Raw genomic sequence first — 25,417 nt, 5'->3', positions numbered from 1 at the left:
CTTTGAGGTTTCTTGTAGTAAAAAAAAAACCAGGTCACGTAAGTTTTTGGGTTATTTAATTGATTTTATGTATCATAAATATATTTATGATAAAGGGTTTGAATAATTAATATGCTAAGTAACAAATTAACGGACCCGGTCCAATATGTTAGCAAACCCGCCTTCCCTACCCTTTTTAAATATATTCTTTTAAGAGAGAATTTTAGGTTTCCCTCATATTGGTGTCGCCGCCCCCTCCTCCACACAACCCTTAGCACCCCTTGAGGAAGAACATTGGCGGATTGCCTCATGTCGTTCCCCTACGGCTCGCTAGATACCTTTTTGCAAGCAAAACACTAAGGCAGATTTCAACCCTTATTTTCTGCACTATATGGATCATAGTGCATATGTTTGATGTACGCTTTATTGTTAACAATTTCGTTGTTATTTTATTTCTACATTATCATGTTATTTCTACCGTTGTTGACGATTTTGTTGCTGTTTTATTTCTGCAATTGTGGTGATTTCGTCGTCGTTTATTTCTGCAATTATTGACGATTTCATTGTTGCTATATTTCTGCAATTGTTGGCAATCTCATTGTTGTTTTATTTCTACAACTGTTGGCAATTTCGATGCTGTTTTATTTCTGCAAGTGTTGACGATTTCATTTGTGTTTAATTTCTACAATGGTTGCAATGATTTGGGGTTGAATCCATCCTTAATCTTCTTTGATTTCCATTCTGCTATCATTGAGTTTGACTCTATCGCTGGATAACTATTTCTCTTTGCTAATACATATTCTGCTTTCGGAGATTTCGAACCATTCAAAAATCTCCGTTGAGCTTCTCATTTTCACGTTTGTTCGTTTTATCCTTGGAGTTTTGAGGCTGGAAATCAAATGTGTAGCCTTTGGACAGACGTCTAGTAGACTATAACATGCTTTGCATTTCTTTGATGCTATACACGTTTTGTATGGACTATACACGGTTTTTTGTATTTCTTTGCTTTTCTGTTTTAGCTTTCTAGATGCACGCTTTGTATGGTTTGAGGCTAAAGTCATGAAGTAATGGAAATGAATTCAAATAAATAAAAGCCCAATCTTGTTGTACTAGTAGCTGCTAGAAATTCTTATTTCTTTGCTTAATATTACCTATGCTACATCAATAAGTTTCTCAATCTGCCTTACAATTCTTTGATGATACCATGCAATCAAATGAAAAATAATGTGATTTGTTTGTGACAGGTAAAGGAGTCCGGCTTAGAGGATACCGGAAATTCTTTATCAAATCAGAAGAAAGGGGGGCGTGAGATCTGGCTTAAAGGATACCGGAATCCTTACCCAAGACATGTGGAACCAGGCTTAGAGGATATCCGGGAACACTACCAAACCTAGTACTATGGTAAGGATCCAGCTGAGAGGATACCGGAATCCATACCAAAGCTTGTGGAACCCGGCTTAAAGGATACCGGGGAACACTACCAAACCTAGTACTAGGGTAAAAGTTTGGTCAAATGAATGGAGGTGGAGGAAAAAGGTGTCACATTCAATGATATGAACTCACTTAAATATTTGATGTTGAAAGTTAATGTTTGATGTTCTTTAATTAAAGTTTGAAGGTCGATGGGACTAAATGTCAGCAAGATTTAAATTTTAAATGTTCAAGGTATTTTCTTAAAAATACATATAAATAAGCATGTGATTGGATGTTTAATTCTTGCTATAAAATGCTTGGACTTGCTGAGTCTTTAGACTCACTAGATCCATATGGTGCAGGTAATGAGGAGACGGAGGGTCTTGTTGGATGAGCTAGTTACTTTCCATAGTTGGGATATTGATTTTTCTTTTCTGAGTTGATGTAATTGCCAATCAGTTGTCTGGTATTCCTTAATTTGGTTGGTTGCACATTCAGGTCTCCAATTAGTGCTTTAGAAAGGACTTTAGGTTATTGCTTTCTCACTAAACGTATTTAAGATGCACCACATCGGCATTGATTTATTTGAATAAGTTAAGGAAAGGAAGGGTACGTACAACGTGTTTTGAAAACTATAAGGGGATAAAGTTTTAGGTTGTTTCAGTTGGTATCATAACCAAGGGTCCTGATTAAGGGTTGTGCCTACAGTCGGTTGCAAGAAACTTAAGAAGTCTTTAAAGTTCAGATAAATTTTAATGTTTAATGGTTTACAATGAAGAATTTAAGAATTTAATTGATATTGTAAGTACCCCGGGTTGGTTTTGATATGATCAACCAAGTGAAGTTAGGTCCTGTTGTGTTTGATCCTTGTGTATAAGTGTGCAGGAACTTAAGAACACAAGAAGTCGAGCGAAAGACGCAGCGGATGAGAAGGATGACACGGGAAGCGAGTCGACAGGCTCGGTGCATCTAAGGGACGAGAAACTACAGAAGAGGACATCGGCAGACGAGAAGGACGCGCACGACATATCCGAGGGACAAGAAGCTAGGACGAAGTCTGCTTGAGGAGAAGGTCGGAGTTGAATTCAGGTGAACTTAACTCCTGTTGACCGAAGCATCACTCATATGAAGAAGATCAGCTTGGAGGTTGATCTACCTGCTGGAAGGCATCGCCAAGAGGCTTGGAAGAGCCCTCGCGTCTCAAGGAGAAGGCGCCCTTGAGCCTGGCTGGAGGCGTATCCAATGTTATTGGAGGTGCCCTCGCCTCCAATGGAGTTGGAGGCACCCTCACGCCTCCAACAGAAAGAATGGCCGTTACTGTGACCATTGCGAAGGGATAAAGTTTTATCTACTTGAAGGCGCCCTGGACCCTCTAAAGGCGCCTCCAACCAAAGGTAACATTTTCCTCTAGAGCTAGGAATCAAAAAATAACTTCTGTAATCAATTCCTAGCTATTTTCTGAGCTTTTTAAAGAGTGTAAGAGGCTTCTCCTCCTACAACGAAGGAGATTCTTCTAGTACTTTCATTGTCTTGGATTAACAACCAACTAGGTTGTAACGAAGTACATTCTTGTGTCTCTTTTTATTTTATAAGTTGTTTATTTAATGTTAAGTACTTGCTTTAATTAATTGTTTATCCTTGCTAAGTTCGAAAAGCAAAAGAAAATTCTAACTTACTTGCAGGGCTATTCACCCCCCCCCCCCTCTCTCTCTCTCTCTCTCTCTAGCCGGCCTCACCGGACCAATAGATATGTCTTTTCATCTTAAATACATGCGATTTATGTGCTTGTTTTGGGTCATGTACAAAGATGCCTCCTAGACGGCACATAAGGAGGAATTGGGGGCATGGGGAGGAGAGGCCTGAGGAGGCACCGCCTCCACCGCCACCGTCGTCTGACATTGGGGATCGAGTGCTTCAGACACCTCCACCTCCATCGCCACCGTCATCGGGCACTGGGGATCAAGTGGTTCAGGGAATGGCTTAGTTGTTGGAACAACAAGATGGCTCGTAGAGTGAGGCCCAAGGCGGTTAATGATCGTTTCAGGAAAATGGATCCTAAGGATTTTACGGGAATGACAAACTCACTAGTTGCTGAGGGATGGATCCGATCTATAGAGGTGATATTCAAATTCATGGCCCTTGGTGATGCTGACAGAGTGAGGTATGTTATTTATTTACTGAATGAGGATGCATTATTATGGTGGGAAGGAGCGGAGTTATCCGTTGATATGGGCACTTTGGCATGGGATGGGTTTAAGGAAGTGTTCTATGCCAAGTATTTCACTGCAGATGTACGCTCTCGGATGAAGCGGGAGTTTATGAACTTGAGGCAGGGAGACTTATCGATGGCTGAGTATGTGAGGAAGTTTGATCGGGGGTGCATTTTGTGCCCCTAATGGCTAAGGACGCAACAAAGAAGTTGAGGTACTTTATGGATGGACTACAACCGACTATCTACCATGACGTCACGATGGCAGACTCTACTGAGTACTCTAGTATGATTTCTCGGGTCTTCCAAGCTGAGCAGGCTCTGAAGGATATTGCTTCGGAGATGCAGAGGAAGAGGCCACCACCAGTGTAGTTACAACAAGGGAAGAAGTCGTTCATAGGGCCGCAGAGATCTCAGGAGCAACAACCGCACAAGAACGCAGCCCCTAACACTGATGAAAAACCTTTATGCAAGGAGTGCAAGCACAGGCATTTCGACACGTGTATGTGGGGATCGAACAAGTGCTTCAAATGCAGAGCTGCTGGACACATATCCAAGGATTGCCCACAGTTGAAGCAGCTTGCTTCAGGGCAATTGCATGTCATGCATGCTGAGGAGGCAGATCCAGACATGACACTCATTACATGTATTTTTTGCATTATTAGTGCTTGAATCTTTAAAGTTTCGAACCTACTTTTAAATCATGAGGAAATTGCATGTGCCCGATGACCTGTGTGCATGAAAAATCATCATAGCAGGGGTAGCCACTAAGGCGTTATTAGATTCAGGGGCTACTCATTCTTTCATATCTGAAACCTTTGTGAAATGTAGGGGCATCTAAACCGTTAAACTTGCTATAGGTTACACTGTGATCGTCCTGTCAGGAGAAGAACTCTAGTCTACTAGCATAGTCAGAAAGCTTGAGCTTGACTTACATGGTCACTTGATTTATGCCAATCTTATCTTGTTACCAATGCAGAGTTTGATGTTATACTCAGAATGGATTGGTTATCAAAGAATGGAGTATTGATTGATTATTAGTAGAGGTCAGTGCTAGTGCTACTGCTAATGAGACCAAAAGGAAGAGAGTAGTTCTAATTCGAGGCATTGAGATGCTTGGCTTTGCCCAAAGTGATATCCTACAAAAGAGCAAGGAAACTCATTCTTAAAGGCTGCCCAACTTTCTTAGTCAATTTGATTCCGGGCCCTACTGTAGACAATCCATCATTAAAGGAGGTAGAGGTGAGGGAGTTTCCTGATGTTTTCCCTAATGACGTTACTGGTATTCCACTCGAGAGGGAAGTGGAGTTTTCTATTGACCTTATGTCGAGTAAAATGCTCATTCCAAAGGCACTGTATCGATTAGCACATCTAGAGATGAAGGAGTTGAAGAAACAGATTCAAGAGCTATTAGAGAAGGGCTTCATTCGCCCTAGTTTCTCCCCATGGGGTGTGCTAGTCATGTTTGTTAAGAAGAGGACGGTAGTATAAGGCTCTGTATTTTATCGAGAGTTGAATAGGCTCACAGTGAAAAATAAGTACCCACTCTCGAGGATCGAAGACCTATTTGATCAATTGTAAAGAGTCGCAGTATTCTCAAAGATAAATCTCCTATCAAGGTATCATTAGCTGAAGGTGAAAGAAGCAGATGTGCATAAGACAGCCTTCATAACGTGATATGGATATTATGAGTTTCTAATTATGTAATTTGGGTTGACTAATGCCTCGGCGGTCTTCATGGATCTCATGAACTGTATATTTCGGCCGCATCTCGATCAATTTATTATTGTCTTCATAGATGACATACTGATCTATTTCAGAGATAAAGAGGAGCATAGACAATATTTGAGGACGGCACTACAAATTCTGCAAGATCACAAACTATTTGCAATGTTCAGTAAGTGAGAGTTTTGTCTAGAGAGGGTAGCATTCCTGGACAACATCGTTTTGAAGGAAGGGGTAGAAGTTGATCCGTCAAAGGTAGAGGTCGTGAAAGAATGGACAGTGCTTACGAATGCATCCGAGATTCGCAGTTTCTTAGGTTTAGCTGGTTATTATCGGAAATTCATCAAGGGATTTTCAAGTATTGCAATACCAACATTGACGAAAAAGAATGCTAGGTACGAGTGGGGAGCAAACTATCAAAGGAGCTTCGACGAATTAAAGCTGGTACTTACAACTGTACCAATATTAGCTATCCCCTTAGGGCAAGGGGACTTTATGTTGTTTACTAATGCTTTTAAGCTGGGTTTGGGCGCAGTTTTGATGTAGCATGAGAGAGTTATTGCTTATGCATCCAGACAGCTGAAGTTACATGAGAAAAACTACCTGACTCATGACCTAGAGTTAGCGATAGTGGTTTTTGCCTTGAAAATCTGGAGACACTACTTCTAGGGTGAGAAGTGCAAGATATTCACCAATCACAAGAGTTTCAAGTACTTCTTCACGCAGAAAGAGATGAACATGAGGCAGAAGCACTAGTTAGAGCTTGTAAAGGACTATGATTGTGAGATTAACTACCACCCGAGAAAAGCTAATGTCGTTGCAGATGCTCTGAGTTGAAAGACAACGGTTGTAGCACAGTTGGTAGTACAGTAACCTCTACAAACATAAATACTGAGGTTTGGACTAGAGATTTGTGCGAAGGGCAGCGCTTCGTGATTGTCTACTTTAACAATCCAGTCTACTCTAAGAGACCTATTCGAGATGAGCAGACTGTAGAAGTGGAGGCAGCAAGACGAGGCCAAGGGGCGTGCACTTTATATAGTTGAGAATGGTATCGTCAAGTTCCGAGGTCATCTCTGGGTGCCAGGATCAAACACCTTGTGAGTTTATGTGATGACTGAGGCTCATTCCACCCCATATTCCATTCATCCAGGGAGTACAAAGATGTACCATGATCTGCCACACTTGTATTGGTGGCCGGGTATGAAACGAGATATTGTACATTTTGTATCTGAATATCTAACATATCAGTAGGCTAAGGCAGAACACCAGAGGCTAGGGGGATGCTTAAGTCACTTTCTATTCCCGAGTGGAAGTGAGAGAATATTACGATGGACTTTGTAGTTGGACTACAACAGATAGAGAGAGGATCTAATGCTATATGGGTAATAGTTGACCATCTCACCAAGTCTACACATTTCCTGCCAGTGAAGACAACATTCTCCATGACGCAGTATATAGAGAGGTAGTCAGATTGCATGACATTTCAATCTCTATAGTGTCAAATAGAGACCCACAATTTACTTTATCTTTCTAGAAGAGTCTCCATTCTTCCATAGGGACGAAGTTATTATTCAGTACAGCATTTCACCCTAGACAGACGACCAGTTCGAAAGGGTGATACAGATTTTAGAGGATCTACTTCGAGCGTGCATGATAGACTATCTTGGAAGTTGGGAGAAGAAGATACTGCTTATAGAGTTTACCTATAACAACAGTTTTCGATTGACAATAGGTATGACTCCATACGAAGCCTTATATGGGAGGAAATGTAGATCTCCTATCCATTGGGACGAAATAGGGAAAAGGACAGAGATGGGCCCGAAAATAGTCAAGCAAACAGCAGCAGTAGTAGTCAAAATCCATGATCGAATGAAGACTGCTCAAGGTAGGCAAAAGAGTTATGCAGATAAAAGGAGAAGAGACCTTGAGTTTGTAGTTGGTGACCATGTCTTCGTGAAAATAGCACCCATGAAGGGTGTTATGCGATTTGGGAGTAGAGGCAAACTCAGTCCGAGGTTCATTGGGTCATTCGAGATCCTAGACCGAGTGGGGATGTTGGCATACAGAGTGGCTCTACCGTCGAAACTTGCAAGGGTGCACAATGTGTTTCACGTGTCGATGCTGAGGGAGTACATGTCGAACCCTTCGCATGTACTAAATTACGAGCCATTGTAGCTTACACCAAACTTGTCCTACAAGGAGAAGCCTACGTAGATCTTAGACAGACAGGAGAGGAAGCTGCGAAACAAGACGATCAAGATGGTCAAAGTCAAATTGCTGAATCACTCTGACGAGGAGGCCACTAGGGAAACCGAGACATAAAGAGTCGTTACCTAGAGCTATTCGCTAAGTTTTAAAATTTCGAGGACGAAATTTAAGGGGGGAGGAATTGTAGTGAAAAAAAAACAAGTCACGTAAGTTTTTGGGTTATTTAATTGATTTTATATATCATAAATATATTTATGATAAAGGGTCTAGATAATTAAAATGCCAAGTAACAAATTACGGACCTGGTCCAATATGTTAGCAAACTTGTCTTCCCTACCCTTTTTAAATATATTCATTTAAGAAAGAATTTTAGGTTTCCCTCATATTGGTGTCGTCGCCCCCTTCCCCACAATCCTTAGTAGCCCTTGAAGAAGAACATTGTCAGATCGCCTCACGTCATTCCCCTACGTCTCGCTAGATACCTTTTCGTAAGCAAAACACTAAGGCCAGATTTCAACCCTTATTTTCTGCACTATATGGATCATAGTACATATGTTTATTTATGCAATTGTGGCGATCTCGTCATTGTTTATTTATGCAATTGTGGTGATTTCGTTGTTGTTTTATTTCAGCAATTGTTGGCGATTTCGTTGTTGTTTTATTTCTGCAACTGTTGGCAATTTCGTTGCTGTTTTATTTCTGCAAGCGTTGATGATTTCATTTGTGTTTTATTTCTGCAATGGTTGCGATGATTTGAGGTTGAATCCATCCTTAATCTTCTTTAATTTCCATTCTACTATCATTGAGTTCGACTCTATCGCTGGATAACCATTTCTCTTTGCCAATACATATTATGCTTTCGGAGATTTTGAAACATTCATAAATTTCTGTCGAGCTTCTCGTTCTCACATTTGTTCGTTTTATCCCTGGAGTTTTGAGGCTGGATAGCCTTTGGACTGACGTCCAGTAGACTATAACATGCTTTGCATTTCTTTGATGTTATATACGTTTTGTATGGACTATACACGGTTTTTTTTTTTTTTTTTGCTTTTCTATTTTAGCTTTCCATATGCACGCTTTGTATGGTTTGAAGTTAAAGTCATGAAGTAATGGAAATAGATTCAAATAAATAAAAGCCCAATCTTGTACTGGTAGCTGGTAGAAATTCTTATTTCTTAGCTTAATATTGCCTATGCTACATCAATAAGTTTCTCAATCTGCCTTGCATTTCTTTTGATTATACCATGCAATCAAATGAAGAATAATGTGATTTGTTTATGACAGATAAAGGAGTCCGGCTTAGAGGATACCAAAAATTCTTTATCAAATCAAAGGAATATGGGGTGTGGGATCCAGCTTAAGGATACCGGAATTCTTACCCAAGGCATGTGGAACCCGGCTTAGAGAATACAGGAGAACACTACCAAACCTAGTACTATGGGACTGATTGGCGGGGGCGCTGGGGCGAGCGAATTGCCTTTTGCCACCATGGTAAGGATCTGGTTTAGAGGATACCGGAATCCATACAAAAGCTCGTGGAACCCGGCTTAGAGGATACCGGAAAATACTATCAAACCTAGTACTAAGGTAAATGTTTGGCCAAATGAATAAAGGTGGAGGAAAAAGGTGTCACATTCAATGATATGAACTCACATAAATATTTAATGTTGAAAGCTAATGTTTGATGTTCTTTAATTAAAGTTTGAAGGTCAATGGGACTAAATGTTAGCAAGGTTTAAATTTTAAATGTTCAAGATTTTTTTCTTAAAAATACATATAAATAAGCATGTGATTGGATATTTAATTCTTGCTATAAAATATTTAAACTTGCCGAGTCTTTAGACTCACTAGATCCATATAGTGCAGGTAATGAGGAGATGGAGGGTCTTGATGGATGAGGTAGCTCGTACCAAGTAGTGCCCACCCGATGGCCTTGTTTTTTTTAGATTATGTTAGTGCACCCGATGGGATATTGAGTTTTCTTTTTTGAGTCGATGAGGTAATTGTTGGTCAGTTGTCTGGGATTCCTTAATTTGGTGGGTTGCACATTCGGGTCTCTTATATATATATATATATATATATATATATATATATGGTTTACTGCTTTCTCATTGAACGCATTTGAGATGCACCGCATCGGCGTTGATTTATTCGAATAAGTTAGGGAAAGGAAGGGTAGGTACAACATGTTTTGAAAGCTATAAGGGGATAAAGTTTTAGGTTGTTTCATTTGAGCTAGGACTCCAAATGTCGAGCGAAACAAATAAGTAAAACAACAGAAGATACATTAACAATTACCAGAGATGGAAAGGCATCTATTGCTTGAATAACAGTTCTCATGAAAAGAAGAGGGAGGGGCACTTGCTCAACCTGAGAGTCACAATTGTTGATTAGTGCAGACTCTAAAATCAAACCTAAAGAAAATAATGCTTTATTCCTGCATACCAAATGATTCAATGATTTTTCTAGAACATGCTGAGTGAAAACTATACGTTGCTCAAAACATGCTGTGCAAGCATCTGTTATCTGAAGATAACAAACAAGGTATCCAAGTGTGAAATAATTTTAATCTCAAAAAAGGCAGTATTCTAGAATCATACATGTAAAGAGAAACGGCTTAACTAGCCTTCTTAAGTGCAACACCATCTTTCTGATGATTAATATTGTGAATTGCAATCAATACTTCAGCAGGAGTTAATGCAGGACCAGTATGTGCAGATCCCTAAGAATCCAACAAAGTTAGTACTGATACAAGATCTAAAAAATATCAGCTAGTGGTTGATTTCCAGATGTTACATTTTTTCTCTAAATGTTTGAATCAACACACTGCATTCAAAATAAAGGCATGTGCATAGAGATAAAAAAAAAAAGATAGGTGTAAGATTAACGAAATTATGAGAAGCGAGGGCTAAAAAAGAGATTACTTATGCAAACGTGCAAACAAAGGAACAATTGGGAACAAGACGGTGTTGATAATATCTCCATTTTAATATTAGAAAAGAAGTTTGCAGAAGTGAATGAGCAATAGAATAAAAGAATAGAAGAATCCCATTATCGAGATAGATGAGAAAATAATATAATTGCACTATAATAAAAAGAGCTCCACTATAGAGTTTGACATCCACTGTTCTTAAAAGCTGCCTAGGTGGGTGCCTAGGCAGTTTTGACACTGAACAGTTTGTTATACTTAATATGCAACCTCAGTAAGACAGGAATTTTAAAAAGTAGTTCAAGTGGACTACTCACAGGTGGAAGTATTAGGCTAGAATTGTTTTGCAAATTTCACTTCTAATGTTGTTTTTTTATACCCTTTGGTTTTATGTTTTTGATTATGGCTTGTTAATTGGATATACATTATCTTGTTATGTATGCTCTATTGTGTTATGTGTTTACTTACAATGAGAAATGGTGAATTATATGTGTTTACTTATCTCTTGTTTATTTGAGATTCACTTGTTAATGTAAACTAAGTATGATTGATTAATATGCTTTATTGGATATATATGTTAGTCATTTTTAATGTTTAACTAACCATTATTTTTAAAAAAAAATAATCTTGACCACATACGCCCCCACATACCACATATGTGCTATGTGGTTTGCCACCTCACGGGAAGTGTTGAAAGCTATCACAAATGCAAACAAGGGTAAATCGGATACTAAGTTGGGTCAAAAGTCAAAGGAGGTCAATGGGACCATCTCTATTCGGCCAAGCAGACCCGTCAGTTTCCTTGGTAGAGTTGGGTCGAGCCGAACAGAGTCGAGTCGACCCGCCAGTCTTCTTGGCCGAGTTGAGCCGACCCGCCAATCTTCCCTGTGAAAGTTGACCCCCCCCCGGGCCGACCCGCCAATCTTACTGACCGAGTCGACCCGCGAGTCTGCCCGGCTGAGCCGACCGTCAATTATTCAGCCGGCCCACTAGTCAATCCAGTCAAGTTGACCTACCACCCATTGGGTGGTCCCATACCGATTTAGGGGCTCAGCTCCCCGACCAGGTATCCAGCTCATGTCCGACTAGCTTTGCCGCTCGGACACTTCGACTCACCTCCACTTTGACTAGCTTTGCCGCTCGGACACTTCGACTCACCTCCACTTTGACCCCATGTCTCTCTCAGGCCCAAATATTCCGAACAACACGTGGGCCCCCCTTAGGTTCTCAGAATACATGGGTTGTCAGAACGCGTGGAATAGTATGTGTGACAATGTGATCCCCACAAGATCATATAGTGCAAAATATGAGTGATATGACCCCCTTGATATAGCGATGGGACACCCTCCTTACCAAGACATGAGATCTTATTAAAAGTGCACTATCTCGTCTGACAGACACGGATGTGACATATCACTCCTTCGTGCTATAAAAAGTCCTACCCCGTGGGCCAAGATAGGCTGGATACTCATTACTGCACGCACTCACATTTCATTGCTCAACTACTGTTTATCTTCCCCATTTTGATATCACCGGAGACTAACTTGAACATCGGAGTGGAAAACCAGGGCAACCCGGTCTCCATTCTAAGCCCCTCCCTCGCTCTCTACTCTTAGCAGGCAACTTGGTCCGCATTCCAACTAACTCACCGGTAGTTCATCCCTCACTAATTTCATATTAGATCAAATTTGACGTCGTTTGTGAGAACATACGTCTAATCTAAAACGTGAAGATAGATGACATCGAAAAATTCTCTACCATCACCATGACCTCGGGGGATTTCAACAAGCACAACGCCACCGCAGTGCAGGAGCTAGAAATTGGAATTTCTTAGGCATCGTTCTCATTCGACCATTACGCTAGAAGCCCACGTGTCTTCGTCCTTGTAAGATCCTCACTTTTTGGATACTGAGTCAGTATCTTGTTTTTCTATTAGTCTCTCCTCGACTCCGGGGGAATTCAAGAGTCGAGGATCAAGACAGATACTCAATCGGCATCTCCCTTGCAAGTTCCGATCAACAACACCTTGCAGGCTTGACTCGGCAACACTAGGTGGCTAAAGCCGATCAACAGTTCTAAGGAATACAAATGTCGTCGGCCAAACCTGTGGTTGTCTCAGCCAAGATATTCCAATTGGCCAAACCAATTCACAAATACCAAGTGGTCAGTCCAATCAAGAAGTTGCAATCGGTCATCCAATTGGCAAAATTCCAATCGACAATTCCATTGGACCAATTTCCAATCAGTGTCAAATCCACTTGACCATGAAGTCTCCAAATCAGTAGTTTCAATTGGCAAAATGACAATTGGCAAAATGCCCAATTAGCAACTCAGGCACGAGCGTCAGCCCAAGACACCAAAATGGCAGCACCAAGTTTGTCGGTTGGCAGCTCTAATGGGCAAAATCCAATCAGCAAGTTAATCAGTTTCAAACGGCAACATAAGCTTTCCATTCGGCAGCCCCACAAGTTGATTGGAAAGATTCTCCAATTGCCGATCAGCAACCCTCTTGAAAAAAATAGAAAATTCCAATCGACACTCGATCAACCTCTCCAAAAATTGGAAAATTCCAATCGGCGCTTGACAATTTCGGTAGCAGCACTTGTACAAATGGAAAAAGCAATTAGGTGCAAATCGGCCAATTGGAATTCCGATCGACAATATCCAACAGCCAATCAGCCATTTGGAGAAACGTCATGCAGTTGGCAAACACCATTTGGCGGCTTTAATTGGCGAAACCATTGGCATAATAAATGCCGATCAAATGGAAAAATCAATCCGCTTAGTGGCTTCATTCGGCTTCACTTGACATTCGACTTCTTCAACTTGATCAAGTTCCAATCACATACAAAATCCAATCGGCATTCTGGTTCCTTATTCTATATTCTTCTCGACTTTGATGACATTTGGAAGTCGGGAGTGGCGGAATCACCCCAAAGTTATGCATCAAGTTCAATCCCATATGATTCTCTCTCATACATGAATTGTTGCTCTTCTTTGCAGCTTTGGCACAGACATTAACCAAGTCACTCAAGCCACTTCATCAAGTGTCAAAGACTCGCGTCTCTCGACTGACTTATAAGTGTGGTCCCCACGAGCCCAACGACCTTCCGGGCAAAAAACCACTCTTGCATCTCTCGACCAAGTTATAAGCATTGCGTCCATGTGCCCAACAACATTCCGATCGGCAAAATCTAGACTCTCGTGTCTCTCGACCGAGTTATATGCGTGATCCCCACGTGTCTAATGACCTTCCTGTCAATAGACTCTCGCGTCTCGCAACCGAGTTATAAGTGTGGTCCAGACTCTCGCATATCTCGACCAAGTTATAAGCGTGGTCCAGACTCTCGCGCCTCTTGACCGAGTTATAAGCATGGTCTCCACGCGCCCAATAACCTTCCGGTCAACAAAAATCTAAACTCTCACGTCTCTCGACTAAGTTATATGCGTGGTCCCAATGTGCTCAACGACCTTCCAGTCAGTAGACTCTTACATCTCTCGACCGAGTTATAAGCGTGGTCCCCACGCGCCCAACAACCTTTCAGCAAAAATCCATGCGCCTCTTGGCCAAGTTATAAGTGTGGTCCCCATGCGCCCAACGACCTTCCAGTTGATAAAATCTAAACTCGCATGTCTCTCGACCTAGTTATAAGTATGGTCCTCACACGCCCAACGACCTTCTGGTCTGCAAAAATTTAAACTCTTGCGTCTCGTGATCGAGTTATAAGCGTGATCCCCATGTGTCCAACGACCTTCCAGTCGACAAAATCCAGACTCTCGCATCTCTCGACCGAGTTATCAGTGTGGTCCCCATGCGCCTAACAACCTTCCGATTAGCAAAAATCCAGACTCTCGCATCTCTCAACTGAGTTATAAGTGTGGTCATCATGCGCCTAACAACCTTCCTGTAAGCGTGGCCCCTACGCGCCCCGTGACCCGTCGTTCACTTGGCACCCACTCTGTCGCTCGCTCGGCACACACTCCGTCTCCTGATCAGCACCCACTCAATCGCATGCTCAGCACCTACTTCATCGCTTGCTAATAGAAATTCCAATTAAAATTAAATTGGCTAAGCTTGGCAAATCAAATTATAATCAAGCACCAGTTGGCAAGAAGTCGATCGACAAAATCCCATCAAATTCACATGGCTGAAGTCCAATCAAAAGCAAAATTCAATCCAATACAATAGAACAAATTTCCAGTAAGTTACTAATGGCACAATCTAAAGCATCTCCATCAAAATTCTCCCAAGGGCCTCTTAGTCGGAACCACTCAACTCACGGGCTCACTCAACTCATGGGATCTGCTCCCGCTAGACTCTTCCTAACCTCTCCTTAGTAGGGAGCGATTCGTCAAACTAGCACCTCCTTCGACTAAACTTGAAGGGGAGACTTATGATACGGAGAGTGTTGAAAGTTACCATGAATATAAACGAGGATCAATTGGATGCCAAGTTAGATCAAAAGTCAAGGGAGGTCAATGGGACTATGTTTATCCAACCGAGCCGAGCCGAGCCGAGCTGAGTCGAGCCGATCTGTCAGTCTTCCTGGCCGAGCAGAGCTGACTCGCCAGGGCCGACCCCCAATCTTCCTAGCCGAGCCGATCCGCCAATCTTCCTGACTGAGCTGACCGGCCAGTCTGCCCTGTAGAGTCGACCGCTAGTCATTCAGCCAACCGCCAGTCAGTCCGGCCAAGCTGACCTGCCACCCACCGGGTGGTCCCATACTGACTCAGGGGCTCAGCTCCTCAACCAAGTATCCATCTCATGGACGACCGGCTCTACCACTCACACGCTTCGACTCACCTCCACTCCGACCCTATGCCTCTCCCATACCCAATTATCTAGAAGAGCACATGGGCCCAGTAGGTTGTCAGAATACATGAGTTCTCAAAACGTGGATATCCAGACACGTATAGTATGTGTGACATAGTGTGATCCTCACAAGATCTCCACACCTTGATATAATGATGGGAGACCCTCCTTACCAAGACATGACATCCTGTCAAAAGTGCACCATCTCCTCTAACAATCGCGGATGTGACACATCACTCCTTCATGCTATAAAAAGTTCCGCCCTCATAGGCCAAGGTAGACAGGATACTCATTACTACAAGCACTCACATTTCATTACTCAACTACTATTTATCTTCCCCATTTTTGACATCGCTGGAAGGCTTGGGCAACCCGATCTCCATTCTAACCCCCTCGCTCTTACTCTTCGCAAGCTCTTCCGGTGACGAGGATAGATCACCCTCTTTTTCGAAAGCTCCACGACCTGGTCAATATCAAAGACAGCACACCTTCTTCTCCCTCCTAGTCATGGCGACTTGGTTCGCATTCCAACCAGCTGGTGGTAGTCCAGCCCTGATTGATTTGAGACGGGATCACAAACTTTTAATTTTGGTGACACTAGAATTTCCTTTAAACCAAAAAGGAAAAAAAAAATCCTGCCATGGAAGAACAGTAGAGATAAAAGACAAATCTAACAAGTTATATGAATCCATAAAAGAATAATAGCCAATCCCTTGGCACTATAACAAAAGAAAGATAATTTGTAGGGAAAAATTCTTTCTTAGGAAGCCAGAACCAAAAACTTAGCACCCTAATCAAAGAAAATTGTGTTACTCTAAAAACAAAGGCTTATAAGAATTCCTAATCATCAAAATGTCATAGAGCCCCTAACTTAAAGGAGAAGAAGTTTATTGCAAACAAATTTCCATCTTGTTTATAAGTTAACAGTTCGAATATAATTTTAGTCTTATATTGGATATTGACTAATGGTGAATTATACAATCAATCAAACTAACAACCTAACTATCAATAATACAATTTTCTATCTCTCAACTCCATCAGAGTTAGATTAATCTACAGTTTATGTTTTTCTTTTATCAATCCCCTTAGGACTGTGACTTTTATCATTAAGTGATAGAATGCCGCTTGACCTTTGCTCCTCCCCTCTTCTCTGTGTTATACTTCCCTTACCTACAACCTCTTTTTGCATGGCTAACATCTTTCCATCATTGTGTCACCTCCTTACGAAATTCCATGTTTTTGCACCCTTGGTTCAACTTAATGGATCCCCTTATCAACGTCCTTAAACTTAAATCATCACCAGCACTTCTCTTTCTCATGTTCTATGTATATCATAATAATTGGCATCTATGCTAATTGGTTAATCAAAAGCAAAATAAAAATGATCAAGGTTAAATATGCTCTATCATTGGCATTGTAGCATTCTTGATGGTGAAGGAAACTTCTCCCCAAATAACCTTGCAATTTAATCGCTCTGCCATCCATCTTCATGCATGCCTTTTTGCCATTGTTCCACCTCTGACTCAAGAGCTACAAGGAAGTTTATGCCATAGTGTAAGTCCCACTGGCCCCTTATGCCAACTAAGAACCCACCCATGCAGCCTCACCCATACGTACACATGCCCTAATCTCCTGTACTAGATCTTGGGCCACTAGAGCTCACAACCCAAAAGAGGTAAAGGGGGCCAATAACATTAAGAAAATAATAATAGGGACAATTTGGGAAGTAAAAAAGAGCAGTATTATGATTTCAAGAGAAAAAGAAAAAGAAGTGACAGGTTCTCATGAAAGGGGATAGACTTGAGGGGAAAAAGTTATTAAAAAAAATATTTAAAAAGGTGAAATAAAAATAATACAATAACAATTTAAAGTGTTTACTCCTCACCATATGCATGGAAAGTGTCTTTCACCTTACTTGATTCTTCTACAACGTCAATTTCATTTTTCATTCATCTTTTGATATCGTGTGTGATTCGTATGAGACAGTTATTGTTAGTCTCTTCCCAAGGTCTCTCTTCTCTCAACGTCACAGTCGACATTTTTCTCTATTTCTCTCAAAATAAAATGGTTGGAACCCAATTCAGTCTTCTAATATCTTCCCACTCAAGATTTTGGAAGCCTAATCTCATTTTTATTTGCAATACTTTTCAGTCTGCCCATTGACTGCAGACTCTATGGTTATCAAAATTGAAAGATACTGATGTTGATCACCTGAGTTAGATCAATATCAGCAAAGACCAATATGATATTTCCCAAGAAATAAATTGCCTCACAAAGATAGATGAAGAAGTTTAAACTAGATACTCAAAGGAATTAGGTAGATCTTATTAATCTAAAAATGATAATAGTATAATTTTGTCCATGTAAGGATAATAATATGATATTGTTGATATTATGATAATACATTATAAGTTTATAACATGAATCTAATTTAAAAATTATACAATTTATTTATATATTATAATTTATTAACAATCTGAAAGCAAAATATACATTATTATTTGTTCTCTAATATATGAAATTACATTTTCCCCTTTTTTTTATTTTTTTAATTATCACCTGAACTTAACATTGGTATCAATTTCATCGATCATGGTAATAATAAGAGATGGAAACTTCATGTCACTTTCCAATATCCTCTCTTGAGTGAAGAGTAGAACATTATTAAGCAAGGTTTCAAGCAGTAATGTTTGACACATCTGTATCATTCAGCTGCTACCTGATATTAATACCTTGTCAGCAAAGACAAATGAGTAAATGTCATTGTGTTACCTATACCAATACAGTCAATGGTGCCAACTAAGATAAGGTTGTCTCATCCAATATAGGCCAAGACAAGAAAAATTCTCTTTGGATTTTGTTTCTCAATTATGGGAAGGAGATAAAACACTAAAAGGGAGACGGGAAAAGGCACAGAACAAGCACAGCTGCATCAAAAAGGATGATATTCTATTTGTACTCTTTCAATTCCAATTGTGCTAGTTCAAATCCAGTTCCTTTTAGTTAACTGAGATATTTATAACATGTGAAAAAAATAACCCCAACAATCCTAGGAGCATTAGTTAATCTGGGCCTTGAAAATTTTATTTGGTTGATCTCACTAGAATGCTATGAGAGCTAATGCTTTCATTTAATACATTCATTTTAATGTTAGTAAGGTACAATGATTAGTTAAGATGTTTGTTATATTTTCTTCAAAGGTAATGAAAAGAGATTATGAGATCATCCTGGTATGTGTGGAAGGGGATTACAAACCAAAACTCCTTTGAGTTGATCTTGGAACATAAATGTGCCAAGTGTTGGCATGGCACGATATCAAAATCATATCATATCAACCAAAATGCGTAATGATCCTTTAAACCTTGTTACTACATCATCTCTTTGAAATCTAAATATTTTTCTCTTTAACCCTTTACAATTTGTCACTTTTCTGAACAAAACTTAGTGTCTTATGGTTTATTTATTATCGGAGGAGTTAAAAAAGAACATTATACAAAAAAGATCTGACTCTAAAGATCAGATCAAATTGCATTTTTATCAAACCCATATGTATAAAACCATATATCTGTCAAAACAAATCATCAATTCTTTTGAATATCAATTGATAGCATCATGTCATCAAGTTTCGCAATCATTATATCTATTATTTCTTTATATTCATCAAGAGTCTTATCAGACATTGGCCTTATTTTATACAAATAGGGGACACTCTATTGTGTGTTACAAGATAGAAATGGATCAATATTTATGCCCCAAGATGAAAGGGAGTGTCAGAATGTTCCTCAAGTGTTAACACTAACCCACTTGAAGGATATCTTGGCTCCAAATGCTTCTAGCTTGAACTAAAATAAGCATATAAAATTTTGTGCGTGCTTATATAAACATATATAGAGAGAGAGACATATGTATGTATGTACATACGTACGTATGTATGTATATATTTAGATCACAAAGTAATATATACCTGCAAAATGCGAGCTAAAGCAGCTTGAAATTTCTCCAAGGGAAGATCAACTAGACGTGGAAAGATAGGCAACACCTAAGTGCAAAAACACAAATGTTAGATCAGTCAATAAGATCACAGGTGCATTCTCTTGAATGAAATCTTCAACCATATCTCAGCTACATTGGTCCTCATAAAAAACCATATGCCAAAATTGGTAAAGAAGATGAAAGAAAAACCTAAGTAGAACATACTGCAGCTCCTTCTGGTCCTAATGAAATATATTAATCATCACTAGCATTAATAAACCTGGAGTCACATAGAAAAGTTATATGTAACCATTGGTTTCTTCTTCTACGACATAATATAGAAGATTATTTCAGAGGCTGGCTATCAATACTAACAAGAAGTAAACTTGACAAAATGTCAAGAAAAATGGAATGAGGTATATTTCTTCTTTGATGAACACACACACAAAAAAAATGTAATAAGACCTCATCCTTTGAAAAAGAAGACAGCATTGGAATGAGAATAACCGCATCCTGACAGAAAAAAAAAAGAAATAATGTTAGAATAACTCATAGCAAACGAATAACCACTGTTACACCATTCTCCCATATATTTGACGATAAAACAAAATCAGATGCAATGAAAAAAACAGAGAAGAAACAACCTTCAGTTTAGTCTCATAAAGATGCTTGACTGTGGCAATTAACTCAGACGAAGGTGTTGCCTCTTCAGTTAGAGTTTCCAAGACCTTGGTTCAATGGCAATACAATCAAAATGATACAAGTTATTGCACAATCATTATCAACTTATAATAGAAACAAATATCCATCAGAAAACTCACATACCAAAACAATCAGAATTTTACTTCCTTCTGGAGGATCAGAGAATATTTTCAATAGGTGAGAATATGTACTAAGATTCTTTACAATGACTGGAATGTGTTGATGAATAGACTGCATGTAGCATTTGTTTGTCGTTACTAATAACTATCTAAACTTTCCCAATACAATTTAAAAAAAAAAATCATGGCAAGTGAGCAGCAAAATACCTGCTTGACAACCTTTGGAGCCTTCCCATATATGTCAAATACAAATTGGAGAAGAATTGGTTTCTGCTACATAAAGCAGAGAAATGTCACACAGAAGGGACACTTTAGTTGATGTTCTTCAAACACAGAAAGTCTGCTCCTAATTTCAATGTCAATAAAATATGGTTTCATAGAAAAACCTTTAAGCATAGAGCAAAAAATAAGGATGTTTTCTGTTGTGCTTGTGACAAAGATAATGCAGGAACCTTCATCACAGAAGCTTGATTATCTTTATTATTTTCGCTCTCAGAAGAAGCAGGCTCTGAAGGCCTGGGGCCACAAATAAGTTCATCCTGGCCAATCATTTGATAACAATCTTACATCAATTAGATATACCAGTATGCACCTAAAGTGCAATTGCCGTAGAAGAAACCAATGTACTAATAATGTAATGTCAACAGGCAAAACTAGAAATGACCTTGGCAAATACTCATGCTCCAGATAGACTATTTTGTCAGAGTTCAATTGTGATAGAGAGAAGTATCAGTAAAGCAACCAAGATAATTAATCTTATTAAAACCAGTATTACAATGATTTGATGTTCTTTCCTTTTTTCATTATTTGGTTAGTTCAAGGAATTAGAAGTTAGTGTACTGTCAAAAAGTGCCTGAGCAGACGCGTACAAATATAAATCTAAACGCCATTATTTATCTATGAGCGGCCTTACATTCCTGCCAATCCAATGGGATTATGCTAACTAAACACCTTGGTCTGTCAGTACGAGATCAGAATGGTAGGAGACACTATCCCTAACTGCAGTCAATATGGTAATTAACATTCTACTACGACAATATATTCCTCGGAAGCAAAAAGGATGGTTTAAATAACATGAATTGATTACCTCAAAGCATAATTAATTATACAACATGAAAGAGAATACAAACAAGCATGCAAAAATTGTGAGAAAAAAAGGGATAAAGTTGCAAGGAATTAAAAATTTTTAGTAGTCGTGTCGACTATGGAATAACTTTAGACAACTAGTGCAAACATACACAATAATACAAAACATTTTTTTACAATTATAATCAATACTCAAATATAAAGGGTAATTTTTCATAGCAATAATAGAGGTATGGATAAAATTACTTCTGTTTGTTGGTCATTCGAGTTTTGAGTACTGATATCCTCCTCAAAATTTTGCTGCTCAACAACTGATAGTAGCATTTGCATAGCAAACTGTTCAATACTATCTGAAGCATAGTTCAGAAGATAAAGCTTGTTTGCAACCTAAGGATAGAATAATAGAGCAATGTTAGTATTCAAATAAACCTACTATGATTGCAACTATATTTCGAGTCAAGAAAAAGGTTCCTAAAGGATAAACAAAGTACGGAAAATGTTGACAGGCATTTCAGGCTAGACTGCAATGAACTTCAAGAACTTTAAAAGCACATACCAATCGAATAGCTTTAGCTCTAACTTCTTCCTGAGGATGAAGGGCGCACTGCAGCCAAACAAAAATACATTAGACGAAGCATTGGATATCAATGAACTCAGGAATAAAGATAATGAAATCTCTATAGAAAGTGCATTCCATTTGGTTAACAACAAAATTTAGTAAATTGTCAATGATTTGCATATCCGAAACTTGTTTTTTGAAAAAGAATTTTCACAACAAAATTTAGTAAATTGTCAATGATTTGCATATCCGAAACTTGTTTTTTGAAAAAGAAACTTTCATCTTGTCCCTTACACAGACAATAAACATGTGCTTAAGAAACAATTGCAAAAGGAACAACTCATTTATGGCAACCCTAAATTACTAGTGAATAAAAATGATATAACTAGGGATAGGAGCAGGTTGGGTGCCTGCATTTTTGGGTACTTCCTAATTTTGTACCAGAACAAATCTACTGTCTTAACTCATTTAAATAGTTACTTTTGATAATAAAAGGGTACTCAAAATCATAGGTACCTAACTTAATGGAAAAAATAAATAAATGTGGATATCCTCCAATGCTAGGAATTTTTCAGCAAACCTGACCCTGATTATCAAGCACAATCAAGGCACCTGCATTACAGACTATTATCTAAATATGTAAAGTTGTAAGAGTGTATATGTAATATTTTTATCCCTTAATAATATATATACATAGGTGTAGGGAGGTTATTTAGGGTTGTGCGACGAATTATCCCTCCCACAACAACTCGAAACTGACCTAAATGGGTCAGGTACCTGTTGATACTTGATTATTGGGTTCCCATTGTCATCTAAAGATGAAAGGCACATATTTTCATCTACTAAATTAATTGCCAACTAAATACATGATCATAATGAATTATGATTTAGTTCATTATTTTAGTTCATTACTTCAGGGGCAAAACCAGCAATATGACATAATTCTCTCAGAATAAATAGAATGAGTAATAAGTTCACTCATAGAAAACCACAAAGCAATAGAGAGTCACTTTATCATCTAGGTTTTCTTACCATGTCAATTCATGGTATCTTTCACAGTATATAACTATGGTAAAAGACAAACCTTCAAGGCAATATCCAAGCAAGCTTGTCTATAAGAAGGACGTCCCAAAATTAAGCCCCATGTTGCAACAAGACCTTGAGTGACATGATCACCATCACGTGTTTCTTCTAAATGATGCTCATTATAATTTGCATGGCACAAATCCTCCAACAATTTCAATGAAGAGTCAGGCAGTATTGGAGCTTCAACAAGCAGTTTACTGAAGGATTTATCTGTAGCTGGAAAGGAATCCAACAATGCCTTTGCCTGCCAAAGCAGTAGCCAACCAAAAAAGAAAGTTTTAATATAATAAAAGAGTTATGCTTTTAAATAAACAAATATTTGTGTCATCAGACATATGCTTACAATTCCCAGAAGAAATTTCTCGTAACTAGTAGCCACTGAGGAACAATTGTCTACCTTGGAAATCACTATTGCTTGCAGGTAATAGAGGACATGCATTGCAAGTTCATGGCCCTGCAAAGGTAGAGGAGTTGCAACAAAAGAAAACATATGATCAACAAAAGGGAGAAAGAAATTTTGCACTGTATTGTGCAGTACGTATGAAACCCATCAAACTGAACTACCATCAGTGTTGTTAGAGGCGCGAGGCGCACCAAGGCGCAAAGGGCTCATAGAGCCCGAGGCGCGAGGCGAGCCTGAGGCGCGCACCTCTTGAACATGAGGTTGATGACTACTAAACTATTCACACACTCATATAATATGTCAAATATGATAACTATTAATATTTCACACACATCAATATCAAATACGACAAGCAAAACAACACCATGATAAAATTAATAAAAGTTTCAATTTTCTAATTTAAACTAACAAAGTTCATCAAAACAAGCGTAATAAGTCAAATTAATCATCAAGCTCAAGATCATCCTCATTGTATTCTTCTTCTTCTTTATCTTCATCTTCTTCAAATTCAATTTCTTCTTCTTCTTCTTCTTCATCTCTAAGTCTTAAAGATGAGTGTCTCATAGAGGAAGATGTATTTCCCTTCTCGACTTGTTTAGATCTAGCATGTGAACTAGAGGTCATGGATACAATATTTTTTTCCTCTAGTACAATATTCAGGCTCTTCAGCTCCACTAGCCCTAGCAACGACATCCCATGTCAAGTTATCAACTTCAAAAACCAACTCATCTTCTTCATTATCACTTTCTCCATCCATTCTACCCATCAACCATTCATTACTATCATCAATATCTGTCAAAGAGATGGGGTCAATCTTATCACGTGCGTCATACCGAAGTTTTAAGGCACGATTGTATTGCACAAATATCAAATCATTTAAGCGCTGCTGAGCTAGCCTATTCCTTTTTTTGCTGTGAATCTACAAAATATCAAAAATCACAATAAGTATAATAAAATAACAAAGAATATTTTCTACTTATAAAAGTAACATACTAATAGTATTAAACATTTATATTTATTACATACCTGCTCAAATACACTCCAATTGCGCTATAACCAGAAGCACTACAAGTGAGGCTAAGCACTTTAATAGCAAACTTTTGCAATTCTGGGGTATTTGCTCTGTAGCATTCCCATCATTCTGCTGGAGATAATGCTCTTCTATGTCTAATTGTCACATTCCTCCCAAATAGCCCTTCTGCCTTTCGATATATAGAGAGTTGGGCAGTGATTTTATCTTGCTCGACAGCGTTTGAAACCAATCTCTCCATAGTTTCAAACAAACCATTCACCACTTCTCCGCAGATATTTGAATCTGTGTATGAATAAAAATATTCTGGATTCAAATAATGTCCTGCAACATGCAGAGGCAGATGAAGTTGGCATTCCCATCTCTTATCAATGATCTCAAACACTTCTTTGTATTTCTCTTCTTTCTCCTTAAAGGCCTTCATAATTGTTTCTTTTGCCCTATCCATAGCCTCATAAATATAGCCCATTGTAGGTTTTCTTTCGCCATCAACCAGTCTCAGAACACGAACTAAAGGGCCATATATCTTTAAAATATGCACAATACTGCTCTAAAATCTAAGTGTCATGATGATTTTAGCTACCTTCTTCCCCGCCGCTTCTTTTTCCCATTTACTCTCTGTACAATCCTTTGAAATGAACATTTTTCTTAAATTTTGCTTCTGTAGGTGCATCCTTTTAAGAGTGAGAAAAGTAGTAGCAAATCTTGTGACACCCGCCCGACAAAGCTCTTTTTGTCTTGTGAATTGCCTCAACATATTTACCATACCGGGGCGAACATAAATGTAAGCATTCACACTCATTGCCTTCTTTAATGTTACTTTAAAATCAGGCAATTTCCCAATATCTTCTAAGATCAAGTCAATGCAGTGAGCATCACAAGGAGTCCAATACCAGTGTGGCCTTTTTGCTTCTAATAATTTTCCTATAAAAGAAGTTAGAAAACTAGATAATTTTAACATATATAAGAAAAAGCATAATGATAAGAAAAAATTAAATAAATTCTTACCAGCAAGCACATTGTTACTTGCACTATCCGTAACAACTTGAATAACATTAACTTCTCCTACACGCTCCACAAATCGATCAAGCAACTGAAATATTTTCTCTCTAGTTTTTGCATAATCAGAAGCATCAACCGATTCGATGAAAACTGAACCTTTAGGAGAATTCACTAAAAAA

At 38.8% G+C, this 25,417-nt stretch overlaps 1 protein-coding gene across 5 annotated transcripts in view; it reads right to left on the bottom strand.

Annotated features, from left to right (window-relative positions):
• Positions 1-25,417, bottom strand: part of LOC122046924 (symplekin-like) — a 42,949-nt gene that overhangs the window by 12,081 nt on the left and 5,451 nt on the right. Inside the window, exons 6-18 of one of the 5 annotated variants that reach the window (XM_042607884.1) lie at positions 23,147-23,257; positions 22,802-23,047; positions 21,715-21,762; positions 21,405-21,545; positions 20,525-20,611; positions 20,280-20,342; positions 20,077-20,184; positions 19,896-19,979; positions 19,717-19,764; positions 19,244-19,318; positions 10,164-10,259; positions 9,983-10,063; positions 9,836-9,907 (exon numbers count right to left, since the gene is read on the bottom strand). In XM_042607884.1, coding sequence (XP_042463818.1) covers positions 9,836-9,907; positions 9,983-10,063; positions 10,164-10,259; positions 19,244-19,318; positions 19,717-19,764; positions 19,896-19,979; positions 20,077-20,184; positions 20,280-20,342; positions 20,525-20,611; positions 21,405-21,545; positions 21,715-21,762; positions 22,802-23,047; positions 23,147-23,257 — 1,260 coding nt within the window. Of the gene's footprint in view, positions 1-9,833; positions 9,908-9,982; positions 10,064-10,137; positions 10,260-19,243; positions 19,532-19,716; positions 19,765-19,895; positions 19,980-20,076; positions 20,185-20,279; positions 20,343-20,458; positions 20,612-21,404; positions 21,546-21,714; positions 21,763-22,801; positions 23,048-23,146; positions 23,258-25,417 lie in introns of those variants that run through there. The other 4 variants (XR_006130424.1, XR_006130425.1, XR_006130427.1 and 1 more) reach the window with 4 other exon arrangements.

This window comes from Zingiber officinale, chromosome 2B (assembly GCF_018446385.1).
Source record: "Zingiber officinale cultivar Zhangliang chromosome 2B, Zo_v1.1, whole genome shotgun sequence".
Taxonomy (NCBI): domain Eukaryota; kingdom Viridiplantae; phylum Streptophyta; class Magnoliopsida; order Zingiberales; family Zingiberaceae; genus Zingiber; species Zingiber officinale.
Note: the sequence above shows the minus strand (reverse complement) of the source record. Positions and strands in the feature narration are given on the sequence as shown.